Below are 17,925 nucleotides of genomic sequence, written 5' to 3'. Positions count from 1 at the left end.
ATTCCCCCAATCTCCTTGCATCCCATCAGCTCTTCCAATAACACCCTCAACTACCTCCTCTAACACCTTCTCCCTTTTGGGGCAACCCTCATGAGTATGACCATACATACCACAATCAAAACAAATATTATGTAACCCTTCATACTCAATAAAGTATACCTTGTTATGAACACAAAATTTTGACAACAGAGGTTTGGCAAGATCAATATCAATACAAACCCTTGCAAACTTACCTCTAATAGCCGCAATTGTAGTTTTGTCCACATGGTGAACCTTCCCAACAAAACCTCCTATCTTATTAAGAAAACTTTCACTGTAATATTCAATGGGTAGGCCCGGGAACCTAACCCATGTCAAAATCCTGTTAACTGAGCAATCATGAGGATTAAAATTAGGAACCCAAGGCCTTAAGGCCAGAACATGATTAGAAATAATGTATGGACCCCCATTGATCACAACGTTATAATCCTCCACTCGAGTAAATTTAATGACATAGTAGTCATTCTCTAAGTCAGTAATACTGACTTTCCCTTTCTTAGCCCACTGAGCTTGGATCCTCTGAGCGAAATAGTTAAAACTAATTCTTTTCCCAAGCACAGTTACTATTAATGAAATCCTCCACTTATCCCTAAGCGCCCGCTTATCCGCTGAGGAAAGCCGAATCACCGGACAAAGTGGATCATCTTGATCACCATCCTCTTCGTCCGAATCAGAATACACTTCTTCCGACTCCCCCTCCATCAACACTTCCTCCATACAAGGCTCCTCCTTAACCACACCCATCACCGTATCTTTCCATGAAATTTTCCCTAATCCAGGATTAGAATTGAATTTATTTGCCGACTCTCCAAAAGGTTTGAGAGATCCATTCATACCAACCCGAAATTTGGGGGAAACCGCGTTCCCTTGAGCCTGATCCCCACAACCATCTCCTAACCTACCCGAATCCCCTTCCCTAGCCTGGATCTGACCCGCGGCAGCCTTCACCACCGCCGCCGCAGCCCCAGCCCGCGCCAAGGCATCCCTGCCCGCCCAATCCCTGCCCTAAAGGACCTTACCAGCGCCACTGCCCGACTCGCTGGCCACAGCCGCACCTCCCACCAGCGGCGGCCCCTTGCCACCAACATCAGACGCCATGCCCTCCATGCCCGCCCCCTGCCCCGCTGCATGGACGCTCGACGCCTCCCTAGCCTCCTTCGCCCCATCACGCTTCACGCCCTCCATCCACCCCTCTCCCCTAGCGCCAACCTCCTCCAAACCGCCCATCCCACCCCCGCCGAGGCCTCCATCCAGATCCTCCCTTGCTGCCACAACCTCCTCCCCACAAACCGCCGCCCCCCTTTCCCTAGATCTATCTCTAACCCTTTTCACCATAAAACCCTAGCAGAGAGAAAAGAGAGAGAGAAAAGAGAGAGTTTTTTTTTTTACAGAAAATGTTTAACTTATTTATGTCATTGTTATTAATTATTTGAAATATTTTTTATATTTATTGGAAGATTTTTTATTTATATTTTTACCTAGAGATTATTTTGGATACATTTAGGTTAAAAGCCCATTATTTTTAGAGTTTCGAGTCCATAACCATATATGTATCAAACAGAAACTGAACCTCATTTCTTTGGCTTTCCATGGATCCCTCTAATCATAAGCCCCTATTGATCCACCTGGTCTCATCAACTGACTCGCCTGAGTTTACTCAGCTGACTCAGGCTCTAACTCGTTCCTCAATCATCGGACTTGACGCCGAGTGGAAACCTCTTCGTTCTCGACAGACTACTTTCCCCTCCGTTTCTCTTCTCCAAATCGCTTGCCGGTCCAGACCTGGACTCGCCTTCGACTTGGACGAGTCACCGGTTTTCTTGCTCGACCTGTCTTTAATTCCATTATCTTCTATATGGAAATTGCTGAGGGAGGTGTTTGTTTCTCCAGATATATTGAAATTGGGTTTTAGGTTTAAGCAAGATTTAGCTTACTTGTCTTCAACTTTCTGTTCACAAGGTTGTGATCCTGGGTTCGATAAGGTAAGTGCAGAATTTTCTATAACAGTCTCTTTGGTTTAGACTATAAAGTTCTGGTTGCTGTATTGGAGGCAAAAAGTTCAAAATGACCAGCTATGAGTTGAAATTGCAACTTTCTACAATTTCGAATGATGGTCTATAATCATAGGATTGAGATATAGGGTTGTTAGTTATTTTTTTATTATTATTATTCGTATAATCGTCTTATATTTTAATTAATTACTACAACGATTGATGATTAGGTTGAACCTTATTTAGACATTACCAGCATATACCAATTTCTGCAACACAAAGAATGGGGGAAAAAGATATCCATGGAAACCAAGAGTTTGGCAACTACCTGCAATGAAGTATTGGGAATCTCTCTTTCAAAGGTATATTTTCCCAAACTAAAGGCTTTGCATGCTTTCACTTGCTTTCAACATATGATATTGTCCGTTCCAAATGTTTATGATTTGTTCTTTTCATATTGATTATTGAAGGACAACATTGCTTTGTATACTCGATTGGCTTGGAGTATGAGTGAAAGATAGAGTTTAATTTCCTCGTACTCATGATTAAGTGTGTCAAGCATAAGAGGATGACGATTCCACCTAGAAGACTCATAATTTAGTTTATCTTCATTATTTGAGACTAGGATTCCTCCATTCCTTCCACAGGGTCTATTTCACAAAGGCTATTTCATTGTCAATAAAGTGATCATTAAACTTCCTTTTTTCAATAAACTCATTCCGGCCAATTCAGACAAAAAACTTCACGTCGCTGCCATGTTGAAAATGAATGACTTTTATGTATGACATGGTAGAAAAAAGAAGAAGTAAACATTACATTTTTTATTTACTTAATCCATCTGTTTGAAATTTCCATGTAGCAGCCACAAATTATAAATTTTTTTTTTTCTGTTAAGTGGCTGCCATGTCACACATAAAAGTAAGTCATTTCCAACGTGGGTCCTCCGTGTTTTTCTGTCGGAATTGGTTGTAATGACCTTATTGAAATGAAAAATAAGTTCAATAATTTTATTTAAAGAAAATGAAATTTAGTGACCTTTGTGAAATAGACCCCGAACTTAAGTGACCATCGATGCAACAGAGGGAAAAATATTTGTTGGGCATCTATTACCTTTTCATTTTGAAGCTAATGAGTTTTCGCTGTTCCATAAAGGATATAGCACCAAATTATTTGTGCTTTAGTGCTTTACTATTTCTTAAAATCTGAGATGAAATTTTAGGTCTCGACTTCATGTTGGATATGATGCAGAATTCTGGAGAAAAGATAATAGTTTTTACTTAACAAGCAGAAAATGAAAGAAGCTGCAATGAGTGTAATAGTTTCTCCGTGACCTGTAACAACTACAACAACCAATTTGGTTGAGATGTTCATAAATGTACAAAATTTTAGGTTAGCATTTAGCGAAGTATTTAAGTGGAAAATATCGGATCCATGACTTCAATGGGATGTATGGAAGTTCTGCTTTCGCTTTGTGTTACATGGCTAAGATTAATAAGCTGTAGTGTTCCCCCAATTCTCTTTATCCTTCTTGGAAGTTAAGTTAGTATCTTCCGTGTTGGAATGTAGTTCCTGTGAGATAAAATTGCAATTACATGAATTTGTAAAAGTAAGTTAATGTCATCTTTGTCTTGCTTAGGTACTTCAATGTAGTGATTGGTCACAGCGCCCTCTTACAGAAGAACAAAAAGTATATGCAGCAATTGATGCGAACTGCCTTATTGAAATATTTAATGTCTTCCTGGCCAATGTTATTAAAGAAGGTTCGTGGTGATCGGAAATTGTCCTGTAAGTTATATAATTTAACAAATTAATTGATAGAAACTCAAACATAGAGATGACACTAGAAAGGAGAATTATTGATTTATTAACAACACTCATTAGTAACAACTTGCAATACTATTAAAATGGAAAAGGAAACAAAGAGGAACAAAGGGTAAAATGGATTGAGCTAACACCTCTAATCCTCACTGGAGAAACTCTACTCCCTCTCTACTAAGTAGAGCCTTTGCACAAGCACAACAAACCGAAAGGTTACGCAAAAGGAAACAAAGATGAAACAAAAGATAAAATGGATTGAGCTAAAACTCCAATTCCACATGAGAAACTCTACTCCCTCTCTACTAAGTAGATCCTTTGCATTCAACAACCAAAAGGTTGCCCAAAATATTCTCCACTTTCCCTTTCCATAATAGTAACTTATATACTAACTTGTACCAAAAATGTGGCTCTCCTATGCAGCTCACCCCTTCCAGACTATTCCCAGCAATGGGCTAGGCTATTCTTTATCTTTACCCACCCCTTCCATAATAGAACCTATATACTATGACTTGTACCAAAAATGTCGTTGTCCTATACAGCCCCGGCAATGGGCTAGGCTATTCTTTATCATTACCCACCCCTTCAAAACAACTTATTATTGATAGGAAACACATCTATCAATAAATCTTTAAGTTCCGTAGTTGTTCATTGAGCCAATTCTTGTGGCACTCCTTGCTTGCTGCAGCATGAAACTTCTCTTAGGAGCAAAGACTGTTGTGAACCTAGAGAGAAGCAAAAATGGTCAATTCAAGAGCACTAATTGTGAATAGAACATCAACACCAGAAAGTAAACTTCGAGTAAAATGAAGTATCCACATTATTCTTAAAACGTCTTCCATCGATGAAGGTAGAGACCTATTCAATAGTTGCAGTGCACTCGTTAGGCATTGATGATGAGCACAAGAACACAACTTAGAATGAATTATGTTAGTATGTATGAATTGTTGAGGTTGTAGAATTTAAGAAAACTAGGGCCTCCAACACCTATAATCACAAAGCAAAGGCAACACAAAATAGCAAGCATGGGTACTTGAGTGGGATCAAATACTGTTGAGAAACTGAGGACTTAATTGAACAAACTTTATTAAATTAGAAATAAAGTTTACAACTCAATCACTCTTTACACACTCTTAATTTGGTGCACACTACGTATCACACACTCATTTTCTTCTTAGGCTTAATGTTTCTCCAGCCCCTTAACTTGTCCAAATTGGTCATTTTACCTCTCTAACTCATCGAATGTCCTATTTACTCCCTTAACTCCATAAAAATGGTATTTCTCACCCTCTTAACTTGTCCAAATTTGCCATTTTACCCTTCTCAACTCATCGAATATCCTATTTACTCCCTTAACTCCATGAAAATGGTATTTCTCACCACTTATGATTCTATTTACCCTCTTATAACTCCATAAAAATGGTATTTCTTATCCCTGTATAGTAGTAAAAAAAAGTTGAAAAGAGAAAGAACGAATAAAAAATACAAATAACAAGAACATTAATATAAACAAGTTAAATACATTATATGTAGAGATAATGTACCAAAATAGGCCTATGATTTTTGGGGAAGTATTAATTTAGGTTCCACTTACAAAATAGCATAAATATAGGTTTAACGTTTAAAAAAAGTTATCAATTTAGGCTTGGATAACGGATTGTAAGGGGTGAAAAATACTACTTTTATGGAGTTAAGGGGGTAAATAGAACATTCTATGAGTTGGGGGGATAAATGGACAAGTTGAGGAGGTGAGAAATGCCACTTTTATGGAGTTAAGGGGGTAAATAGGACATTCGATGAGTTGAGGGGGTAAAATGACCAATTTGAACAAGTTAAGGGGGCTGGGGAAGCATTAGGCCTTCTTCTTATTGTTTTTTATTGGCCTAATATATTACCAGCTCCCTAAACTTGCCCATAAAAGTAGGTTGACTCCCTAAACTCTATAAGTGTCTCACAACTCCTTGAACTTGATTATTTCGTATCATCAACTCCCTGAACTTGTCCATAAAAATATATTAGCTCCTTAAACTTTATAAGTGTCTCAGCAACTACCTGTACTTGCTTATTCCCTAACAACTAAATACAAAAACCTATTAAACCTAAATTCTAAAAATACATCTTAATCTATTCGAGAGGCAATTTTTTCTCTTCTCCTACCTTTCAGCCTATTATAAGAGTTAGTGTTGCAGGTTTGAGAGATCAAATGAATGAGGATTGAGAGTTAGTATTATGGTTTTTGTATTTAGTTGTTATGGAATAAGCAAGTTTAGGGAGTTGGTGAGACACTTATAAAGATCAGGAGCTAATCTAGTTTTATGGACAAGTTGAGAGTTGATGATAATCAAGTTCAAGGAGTTAGTGAGACACTTGCAAAATTTAGGGAGCCAATTTACTTTTATGGACAAGTTCAGGGACTGGTGATGTATTAGGTCTTTTTTATTTCTTACACACAAACCTTATGGCCAAAAGCCTATTTATACTACTAAATGAAAAAATCATGTATAGTTTTTTTCATATTGTTCACTCTTCTTAACCACACATTTAAACAACTAGACGTTAACCATAAGTTTTGTCTAAAATTCTAGTAAACTTTCTAGATTCTAAATATTAGTCACACATTAAAAAAAAAAATCTAGATATTTTTCTTTACTTGAATTCTCTAGAGAGATCTATTAAAAGTGGTGATGATCAATTTAATACTCCCCTCAGCACCCACTTTTAATACTTCGTACTTGCTAGCCATCCCGAGTTGCTCTGAAGTCTTCCTTGTATGATGGGGCAACCTCATCCTCTGCAATGCAACTTCTTTTTTGTGTCTGAAATTTTAATACATAATTTATTATCATGTATTGGCATTTCTATACATGCTTACTGGAATAAAATTTCGCATCATAAAAGTACTTTGCGAAAGCATTTTGTCTTATGTGCATATTTGATCTATTTGTACACAAGTTGATAGAGAATTGCTCACTGATGAGCATGATAATCATCCCTTGGATAACAATGATAGTGCACCTAGAGTCCCACAGGTTTATTCTAGGCACAAGAAGAGTGGCAAAAAATGAATTGAGGACCACACAGCTGTCTAAGAGTTAGTTATGCTTTTTACTGCTAGGGGTAGTGAGCTGGCTGTTTACGGGTATCTTATTATTAGTTTAAATAGTCTATTTCTTGCTTGGGGGTTGGTAGGAAGAATTACATTTCAAGTTTGGCTCTGTATCTTTGGATCAGAGGGGGTGGGGGGTGTCTGTAGGTTGTTCCTCAGATTCATTATCTTTCACTGTTTTCAGTTTCAATTGTATTGTTTCTCTATTCCAATAGCCTTTCCTACCTGAGAGGGTGTTGATTCAATTAGTAGAAAATGAACTCAAACAGATTTAGTTCCAACACCATAATATTCCTTGTTTTTGGGGAATTATACAAGTCGAGGCTTCATCCATGCATCTGATCCTTGTCTCCTAGAAAACCACTTGAGGCATGAGTCTGTCATGAACGCTGTGTTTAGAGTTCTAATTAGATTAGTATTGTGTTATTTTTAGTTATTTTATTAGGAATATTGAAATTAGGAATCATGCATTTGTTAGTTTACATCTAGGATTTATTTCCGTAATAGTAGTTGTTTCTAATTAGGATTCATGCATTAGTCAGTTTCCCTTTTAGGTTTTGCTTTCCTAGTTATAGAATGATTCTCTTTTTATTGCAATAATTAATTCCTAATGAAGGACTGCTTCAGTAAAGGCAAACAAAAAAATTCCAGCAAATTGAGATCGTGGAATTCTCTCTTAACGAGCTCCTAACAATATTGAGATCTTGGGGCTTCTCTATTAACGACCTCTCCTAAAGGAAAAATTTTAAGCATTCTTTTCTAGAAGATTTTGGGGTACAAGGTCTCGTAACTAGATCCCAAACCCGTGTTCATAACAACTTGGTATCAGAGCCTAGTGTTATGGATCTCATTACCCTACAGTAGCAAATTGAAAACTTCATGGCCATGTAGAAATCTGATTGGAAGCAGGACAAGGCCGGTAGTGAGGCAAAACAGCAAGAGATGCTAGCACGATTGGATGATCGTTCTCAAAAGATTAATGCTAGTCGTACCAATGATTGAGGTTCAGAAGGGGAAAGTATCAACCGTGACCGTCACGAAAAATCGGGCTAATACCAATGACAACAGGGCTACTATTCCAAGGTATGCAAAACTCAGACTTTCTGAAGTATGATGGAGCTACTGATCCATTTGGGTTGTTTAGTCGGTGTGAACAATTTTTTGAGCACCAACTGACAATGGAAGAAAATATAGTGGGATTGGCATGGTTTCACTTAGAAGGAGATTCACAACACAATTATGGTTTATCAAATTGAAGCGAGTTAAGCCCCATCTTTCTTGGAACGATTTCAAAGTGCATTGCAATTTGTGATTTGGTCCTCCATTCCGAAGCAACAAATTGGGTGAATGATAGAAACTCCGACTTAAAGATAGAAATATAAAGACAAATACTGTTATATTGATATATATATATAGAAGGAAAACTAAGAACATAAGTAGAATGGATAGAGTTTAACCCTCTAATCCCCACAGGAGGAAACCTCCCTCTGCTAAAGCAGCCACAAAACAATCAATAATCTCCCCCCTCCCTTCCTAAACTCTTTCCTCCTAAATACTAATGGCTTATACCTAAAATGCCCTTTGCCCTATACAGCCCATCCCTTCTAGAACATTCCTGCCACTAGGCTAGACCATTCTCTATCATTACCCGCCCCTTCAAAACAGTCTTGTCCTCAAGACTGGAGTCAAGAGAGCTGTTTGTTTGTTGAATGCTGATCCATCCCTCCAAAAAAGCACCTCCCAATCCTGAGGAAGAAAACTGGAAATACCAAATCACAATGGCCACAATCTTTACTGCAAATTTGATTGAACACGGCCATGCCAACCCTTGAATGTATTTCTCTAGCATCCAAAACAACAATCGCACTTGCGCAACAATTAGCCAAAACTGACTATTTGATATGGAAAGCATGAGACTTTGGCTGAAAAGCTTATGATGTTGAGAGTTCACTACAGGTTCACGAGTTTCTAAACCAAACTGCACTGTCTGCCCTAGAATTTGAAGACCCAAAAATCCATCCTCAAGTGATCCACAAGAACTAATCACAGTAGTTAAATTGTTGGCATCATAACTCACTCCTTCACATCTCGTATGTGCATACATCTTCATCCCTTCCCTTGGATCTCCAAGGTCAGAGTAAGCAACCACAATTGTGGTCCAAGAAACAGCATTCTTATCTGGCATCTTCTCAAAAATCATCGTTGCATTCAATCTCAACCCATAGGCTTCATACAAATGAAAAAACAAAGTACCCACAATTATATTACAAAGAAGGCCAAACTTTTCAACCAAATGATACTCTTGAACCCCATTGCTTAACATTCTGCCTGACCTTTCATAGGCAATGATCAAACTGGAAATTGCAAATACTCTAGGCTTAATGCCTTCCCAATATTTACCTGCACGAAAAAATGCGGATATCATATGGTTCCAAGAAGGTTTGTTTCTTTCGGACATTTTATCAAACAGGTAAGGAGCATGAACTACGTCACCAGACTTTGAGCAGCTCTTATGACGGTTCAATCTTAGGAAACCAGACTCTGCCTTCTCATTGAAATCCCTTTGGGTTGTGGACACTTTAATGGTTCTTTTTTGTTGAATTGGGTCCCAATAGGAAGAATTCCAGGTGTGAGAGAGCCAGTAATTAAAATAATGGAATTCAGTAGCATGTGGTATAAATCTCCAATTGAAGAATGTTTGGACACCTCCTCCTTGGTGTGAGAACATCTGCCCTTTCATGCAACGTAGAAATACACTTTTGTCTATTTCTTTGAGTGGGAATTTGTGGACAATTATAGAAAAATAGAAACTGACACCTCCACTAATGAGAATGATTTTCCACCAACACTCTTCCCACCTGGCATAATAACATATTGGACACCTCATTTTCATCATGTGGTATGTGTCATTCCCCATAACACTTGCTAACTGCTCATTGTCTTCATATTTCATACTGCTCCATTGAGGCACGTGACTCAGTATCTTCACCTGAAAGTCAAGTTTGGTTGACGCAAAGGCCATCAATTGTTGAGCCATTGGGTTTGCTGCGGCAATAAAATTGGGTTTAGATAATAAACGTCTGATTCTCTCCTCAGGTTCTGGATCTTTGCTTCGCCCATCTCCCTGCCCGAGCTTTTGACCCGTATCGACATATGGTATATCAAGTTCTGGATCTTTGCTTCGCCTATCTCCATGCCCGAGCTTTTGACCCGTATCAACATATGGTGGGTTACACACGTATCTATCAACTAAAAGCACGTGACTAGTAGTACCTTCCCTATGTAGAAAAGTATCGTTCTGACTTAGTGAGCACGATAGACCTCGTCCCCGTAATAGTACTATCTCCGGCCGTTCTGCTTCTGCTAAACAGAAATATGGTGATGATTGTTCGATTTTGTGCAGGGGTTCTCCATCGGCATACTCTATTTCTTCTCCTTGTTGTGGGAAGCAGTACGCCGCTGGTGGTAGGAGATCTTTCAAAATCTTGTCTTGATGATTGTCACATTTAAGAACAACAATGGAGGAACTAGAATCAATATCAAAGATGGAATCCTTCTTTTGTTGCTTCATCCCATTACCTTCGTCTTCCCCATCCTTAGGATCTGAACCCATAACCTTATCCTCGTTATTTTCTGCTTCTTGGTTCACTTGGTCAGAACTCCTAAATCTCTCCCTGAATAACTCTTTAAATTCAGACCAAGTTAAATATGGATAGAGTTCAGTAATAAGATTGAACCAATACTTGCCGTAAACCTCCAAACATTGCCGAACTACAGAGAGTAGTTGATTCTCCGGCGTTCGATTGAACTTGAAATATCTTTCAATGCGCCCTAACCATTCCCTTGGATCCTTACCAGAAAAACTAGGTGGTTCCGTCAAATCTCTTAGCATCTCTGTCATCTCTTTCAAAGTCTCAGTCATCTTCTCACAACTCCTCACAAATCTATCAGTAGCTTCTGTATTTTCCATTCCGCCACTCAAATACATCCGGCAGGTCGGACCAATGATAGAAACTCCGACTTAAAGATAGAAATATAAAGACAAATACTGTTATATTGATATATATATATAGAAGGAAAACTAAGAACATAAGTAGAATGGATAGAGTTTAACCCTCTAATCCCCACAGGAGGAAACCTCCCTCTGCTAAAGCAGCCACAAAACAATCAATAATCTCCCCCCTCCCTTCCTAAACTCTTTCCTCCTAAATACTAATGGCTTATACCTAAAATGCCCTTTGCCCTATACAGCCCATCCCTTCTAGAACATTCCTGCCACTAGGCTAGACCATTCTCTATCAGTGAACTAGCCAAGCTGAGACAGACGGGGACAATGGAAGAATACTAGAAAAGGTTTCAGCAAATGGCTGCTAGGGCTGATGAGTTGTTACCCCTGACATGAAGTTGAGTTATTCCTCAGTGGGCCTAAGGATTTTATAGCAGTTGATGTTGAATTATAAAAATCCAGCAGGCTTAACAAAAGCAATGAGCCTTGCAAAGTTGTATCAACGACGACCTAGTCGTTTTAGGGAAAGCCAACTAGAACCACCTCAAACAGTCACAAATCATGATGCTAAACCTCTTTTTATCAAAAGATTGAGTCGCAGAGAGATGGATGAGCGTCGAATAAAAGGGCTTTGTTATAATTGTGATGAAAAATATACTGCCGAACATCAAGGCAAGAAATTAATTTTATTGGAAGGGGTGGAGGAGCACCAATCAGAGACTGAGGACGATAACCATGGAATTTCATGCGCATGAGATCACATACATTTTCGAAGGGGAAGGTAATGTCATGAACAGGTTGTGTTTAGAGTCCTAATTAGGAGAAATTCTACTATGGGCCAGTACCACCATATCAGCAACTGGTCCATACTAATAGTATTCTATTTTACCATGAGAAAGCTGATGGGCAAGATTGTTTTGATAGGTGCTGGACAAATAGTTTATGTATTTCCCCTTTCATTTGTTCTGCATGTATTAAATTAAATTTACTTTTCGACCAATAAATGGATTGGGAAGATATGCCAAAGGAAATCCCAGGGTCTTGGTTTGAAATTCTGCACCTCTTTCATCAATTATATAAAAAAATATTTACTTTTTATCTGTTAATGAGCAAGCTTGTTTGTAAACCTATTGAAGTTTATGACTGCTTCTCTTGAATAGTTTTGCTGCCTATTATGTTATCTGAGCTGGACATAAAGATTTTCTGTAACTTTATATGCAGGGAAATCTTCTAATAATGTAATGCAGTTGAATTCTTCCAATGTTAGTCTTGGCTTGAAAGAAATTCTTGAAGAGCATGACATTGGTATTAGACTCGTTAGGACCAAGTTTTCTGAAGCTTTGAATATTGTTGAAGCTACTGTTTCATCTGAAGGTTCTCCCAGCATATCCAACAGGGAGAGAATAATTTCGCTGACTTCATCAAAAAGTACTTTGCCTATGGATGAAGTACTCCTGAATGTCGTAAGAAAATATGGTGAAAAAATCTTGTTGAGAGAATCTGACAGGACACCAAAAGCTTCGAAAAAGAAAGGCAAGAAACGATCAGCCATAGTTGCGGTTTGCAAGGAAAAGAAATTGGACAACAGTCATGGCTGGCAAGGTCCCGCACCCTGGGATTTGTCTTTTGGCGGCGATGGATGCCCAAAGTTCCTATGTGATGTTATGGTGAGATCACAGTATCCTTTATGATGTTTTTTCTTTTACTGTGCATAGATCAAGTCTACCTATGCTTTTGTTTTGTTACATCAGTTCTATGTGCCTTAATGTTTTTTCTCCTTGGTTTTCATCCTTAGTGTAGTTATTGCATGCCATTGAGATGGGTTTTAGGTTTCACTATTAATTCCTGCAATAAAAATGTCAACTCCACCTTACCCCTTGTAGTAGTAGTCATCATATTCCTATGGGTTTGCTTTTCAGTTTGATGTAAAAAAACTCAATTTGTTCTGTACTGGAAATAAGTGGCTAACAAAGTATTTAATCAGGTCGAAGGTTTGGCAAAGCATTTACGATGTGTTGGGATAGATGCTGCAATTCCTTGTTCGAAAAAGCCAGAATCCAGGTGTTCAGATGGCTATATGACTTTTTTTTCTTTGCAAATTTTTTATGAAGCATATGCCAAACTATTATTTGTTCATTTTCTCTTATTTATTTAGGGATATGATACAAAAATACCCCTAATGTAGACAGTCGAGCAATAATATCCCTAATGTTAAAAATGGAACAACTGAGGACCTAATGTTGACAACTTGGTCCGATTTTAACCATACTAACAGATTTCCTTTGGCATAGTTAAAATTTCCGTTTGCCTAGTATAATTGTTTTCCAGCTTAATAAATTCCACGTGATTAAAATAGCTAATTGTCCTTCATACCCTCATCATTTTCATCACTCGAAAGATAAAGAATCCAAATCTAATTTTGTCCAAAATCCTTTTTCAAATCTCTTAATCGTTCCCTTCATCCCATCTTGTTCATCTTTCAATTTCACTCCACTTATCTTTTCACTTTGATTCCTTTTCTTTCCATAAAGTTCACTGTGATGTCGTTGGAAAATTAGAATATTATCTGTATAATCGCAGGTCTTTGCGCCATGGTGGAATATTTACCAGAAGTAGTAAGAGAGATATTGTGGAAGCTTCTGTTGAAGTCCATAATACAGTGCAAGTGAGTCTGAAAATCATTGTATTCTCTGATTATAAATGCTAATTTAATTTCATCCCACCTTCAAATATAAAAGGAAAAAAAGTCTCCAACTTTTTTCTGCATCAATGGGATATTCTTGATAAAAATGGAAGATTGTTATTGCTTTTTGACAATCAAGATTACTTTTGGTCCATGTTACTCCATCTTCCTCTTGATCTGGATCCCTCTTGCTTGTATGATATCGTCGGGTCTCTCAACGGTTTAATTTGTTTCTCTCTTAGGTCTAGGTGGTGTTTATCGAGTTGTTAAGTTCATCCTCTGCGAGCCTTCAATTGGACATTTTCTGTGAATTCCTATGCCCCTTTCATCTTGAGCCCTTCTGGTTGAAGGTCATCATTAACCATGGTGCAAAAGACCTGCTATTACACAAATGGAGGTCGAATTTTGCAAGAGTATGAGATGATTAAGAGATTTAAAAAAGCTTTTAGACAATTAGATTTTTTGTTCTTTCCGTTTTCACAGATAGAATGAAGATGATGGGGGTATAAAGGACAATTAGTTTATAGCTAAACAGAAATTTTAATAGTGTTAAAGATCTGTTAGTGTGGTTAAAATTGGACCAAGTTACCAATGTTAGGTCCTTAATCATACCATTTTTGACGTTAGGGGTATTATTGCTCTTGACCGTCAACGTTAGGGGTATTTTTGCACCTTCTCCCATTTATTTATTAAATCCTTTGGTGATAAGTACATATTTGTTTATTTTCTCTTATTTATTGAATTCAGAGAATTAATAGATCAAGTATGCAAAGAGGATAGAGTGCTTCTGACACGAGATGCCAAACTATTGAGATACCAGTACTTGACAAAGAATCAAATATACAGAGTGAAGAGTCTTCTGAAGAATGAACAACTTCTTGAGGTACATTACATATGTGCAATTAGGATTTCAATTTAGGGGAGCCATGTTGAGCACCATGGAGTCGTAATTAACTAATGGGTCCTATTGGACTAGACCTGTAGGGCTTAAGGAATGCTAGATAATAAATTGAAGAGAGAGTGTGTGTGTGAAGAAAGAGGAAATTAATAAAGGAAATGTTATTTAAATTTAAATTTGGATTTTGCTTGAGTTCATCACATTAAAGTTTCCTTTTCATAATTATTTCAACAGTCGCTACCTTAATAATTGGCCTAATGTATGATTGGTGTCTTCTCTTATCTTGAATGATACTCCCTCCATTCCCTTATATAGGTCATTCTAGCAAATTAGTTTTTTCTCCAAATATAAGTCATTCTAGGATTTCAAGAACTTTTAATTTAGTTTTTTGGTCTAAATATTAATTTTTTTGTATTGGTACATGTGTTTTTTAATATTCCAATGCTTATTCCCCAATAGTGACATGAGAGATAGTTTTTTTTAGTTAACCAATATATTTCTTAATTTGTGTGAAATATCCTAGAATGATTTATATAAGGGAATGGAGGGAGTATATATTAACTATTTAATTGTTAGAAGATCCATTTACGAGTATATCTGTGCTGTTCTTCTATGAAGTGTACAATGAATTATTATTAATATCTGTATTTAAAGCAAATAATCGATAAAATGTATAGCTATCACAAGTACGTTGAGTATAGCATAGAACGACTGAACTCTTTTTTGGGAAAGCACAAGGATGATTAGCAGACTTAGTGAACATCCAACTAATTTTGCATTTCCATGGCAGGCTAATAATTGGGAAACTGCTTCACATTGTTGGATTGCTAAACTTCAAATTATTTTGTAATAATGTAATCATCCAATGATGATAGGATACAGAAATGGGCCTTCTTGCTCTTAAGTACTGATGGGTTAATTGAGAAAATTGGTGGGAGGGAACTGATTGTCATTATTCTTATACTATGGTTGCACAGGGTCAGGTGTTTGGTAAATGATCACATATAATTCACTTCCTGAAATTGAACAACTTTTGCAGGTAATAGAAGTTTTCCATTTGAAAATAAGGGAGGATGAGTTGATGTCAAGGTGCACGAAATGCAATGGGAGGTTTATTCAAAAGCCGTTAACAACAGAAGAGGCTGTTGAAGCTGCGAAAGGGTTTCAGAAAATTCCAAACTGCTTATTTAACAAAAATTTAGAGTTCTGGCAATGCATGGACTGCAACCAACTTTACTGGGAGGTAAATAATGTTATCAACTGAGTTCCATTTTAGCTTTCTATTACTATGTAATGAAAATGATTTGTCTGGTTCTGGCTCTGGCTCTGTCTCGCTCTCTAGTATGTATCTACTTTATTTAATGAATACTATAGTGACCATTTTTCTACAAGCATCTGGGGCGGGCTGTAGAATCTGGAGAGGTGTTGGAAAAAGCATATATATGTATACATATAGGTCAGATGCTTGCTTTATAGGATGTAGTTCTGTGGGGTTTGCCTATTTATGTTCACCTAGGCCTAGAAAAGTAGCATGATCATTGCTATTCCCAGTTGTGCAGCCATTTCTGGGCTTAAGAAAATTCCTGATTTGCCTGACCTAGCTAGGGTAAATTGGATAGACCGTCCGTCTATTCTGTCTCTAAACTTCGAATCAAGTAAGTTCCACAAAAGCCTTAGAAAGTCACAGGAATGCTGAGCTGGTATGATCTTTCTCAAAAGCAGGATTCATATAGTTAATGTAAAGAAAGTAAGACACACGGTATTAATTCCATAAGAAAAAAACGTCAATTTCTCTTTTAGGCTAAACATGTCAACTACGTTCTATTTAATGTAAGCAGCAAGTAAAGAAAGGCGTAGTTTTTGCTGTTAGGTAAACTTACTTACCTAACAGCAAAAACTACATGTCAACTTTATTTTCAGACTGTAATTCTGGAATTTATACATTCCATTAGCCATGAGCAGAATTGGGCTTAAATAAAGTTTGAAGTTGAATATTTGCAGGGAACCCAATACCAAAATGCAGTTCAGAAGTTCATTGACATCTGCAAGTTGGGTGAGTAACTTTTAACTTATTGTTGAATGTTAGATGGCAATGGAAAAGGCATACATTATATAGATATACTCCCTTCCCTTCCCATGATGTAAAAGTTTTTCCGTTTTTTTAATTTGTGTTTTTTATATCCGTCTTTGTATCTCTTGTACAGTTATTGAATAATTTTATTATTATTATTATTATTATTATTATTTTTAAGCCTTTGCAACTAAATTAAGATTAAGCCATACTGACATAAACTAATTTAACCTAAATTTGCATTGATAATTATGCTTACACAAACGCTTTTACAGAATAGATTATTTTAAGTAGAGGAATAGATAGTTTCAAGGGTAAGGTTTTTTTTTTTTTTTTTTTAAATCATCTCGTTTTGCTTTTGGATACTTGGACTTTGAAAGTTTCGTGACAAAATTAGTTGCGGGAAACTCCAACTTTTCTCTTTAATTTTTTTTGCAGAGCTTCTTCTCCTGCCAAAACTTACTGCTGCCAAGATCCACTTCCAATTAATACTCTTTATTATCGAAAAAAAAAGTTAATAATTGGTCGAAAATGAATTTAAAGATTAACATGCTGACCCCTAACTTCATTAAGAATGGAGTGAGAAAAGCATTAGAAATGGAGGTTTAGTTTGTGCATGTTACATATGTAAAGTAATTGAAATGAACCTCTTTTGTCCTGTTACATCTGTACAAAAAAGTGTTAAATTCGTCAGAAGTTAGTGATGTTAAAAAATATGCATGCTTCATTAAGAATGAATGTCTTTCAAATTTCTTCCATGCAAATTTTACATAACGTCTTTCAAGCAATTCACAGAAGATTTATTTTTGTAAATAAGCAAATTTTTTGTTGAGAAATTTGCAAGTCCTCTATGAGCAATCTACCATGGACGGTATAATACCTGATTTGTTTTGAACATCAATAGAGGACAATGCACATAGCCCATATTGACGAGGTTAATTATGGTGAACCAAGATATCTTAAAAATGATACTAAAGGTGTGGTGTGTCCCGAAGGTGGTGCAGAATATTTGAGTTTTGGGTCTTTGGAATATGCATACAAAAAATTATGGTAAGGTACAAAGTTTTTGCATTTTCAGGTCATCTAGGTTGCCCGACAAGAATAAGAGTAAGAGTATCAAGCAACAATGTTGTTTGGAAAGTTCCTTAAGTAGTACATCCACGGGTTGATTTCAAACATGATTAGAATGATGCATAGTTAAAGGAATTTGACTACTCAAGAAAAGAGACAATTGGAAGCGCTTGATACAACAAATTTAAGGACAAGTAAGAGCCATAGGTTATTGGAAGTTCAGAATGGTGGACTAGAGAACACAG

At 37.0% G+C, this 17,925-nt stretch overlaps 1 protein-coding gene across 2 annotated transcripts; it reads left to right on the top strand.

Annotated features, from left to right (window-relative positions):
• Nucleotides 1-1,592: 1,592 nt before the first annotated feature.
• On the top strand, nucleotides 1,593-17,925 carry LOC136218470 (uncharacterized). Of its 2 annotated transcripts, none has more exons than XM_066005352.1 (9): nucleotides 1,593-2,021; nucleotides 2,261-2,392; nucleotides 3,667-3,790; nucleotides 12,179-12,624; nucleotides 12,942-13,018; nucleotides 14,388-14,523; nucleotides 15,578-15,781; nucleotides 16,540-16,591; nucleotides 17,688-17,925. In XM_066005352.1, exons 1-9 carry the CDS (start codon nucleotides 1,629-1,631, stop codon nucleotides 17,756-17,758), a joined length of 1,635 nt encoding a protein of 544 aa, XP_065861424.1. In that variant the 5' UTR covers nucleotides 1,593-1,628; the 3' UTR covers nucleotides 17,759-17,925. The 2 variants fall into 2 exon arrangements, with proteins under 2 accessions (XP_065861424.1, XP_065861423.1); XM_066005351.1 differs by lacking the exon at nucleotides 17,688-17,925 and adding an exon at nucleotides 17,048-17,316.

The sequence above is a fragment of the Euphorbia lathyris genome, chromosome 2 (genome assembly GCF_963576675.1).
Source record: "Euphorbia lathyris chromosome 2, ddEupLath1.1, whole genome shotgun sequence".
NCBI classification, from domain to species: domain Eukaryota; kingdom Viridiplantae; phylum Streptophyta; class Magnoliopsida; order Malpighiales; family Euphorbiaceae; genus Euphorbia; species Euphorbia lathyris.
Note: the sequence above shows the minus strand (reverse complement) of the source record. Positions and strands in the feature narration are given on the sequence as shown.

What these genes read in the sequence shown, in the direction of transcription:
- LOC136218470 (XM_066005351.1), top strand. Translation starts at nt 1,629, where the DNA reads ATGGATCCCTCTAATCATAAGCCCCTATTGATCCACCTGGTCTCATCA. An exon ending in TCGAAAAAGCCAGAATCCAG is followed by an intron (nt 13,019 to 14,387) that starts GTGTTCAGATGG and finishes TATTGAATTCAG; the next exon opens with AGAATTAATAGATCAAGTAT. An exon ending in GCAACCAACTTTACTGGGAG is followed by an intron (nt 15,782 to 16,539) that starts GTAAATAATGTT and finishes GAATATTTGCAG; the next exon opens with GGAACCCAATACCAAAATGC.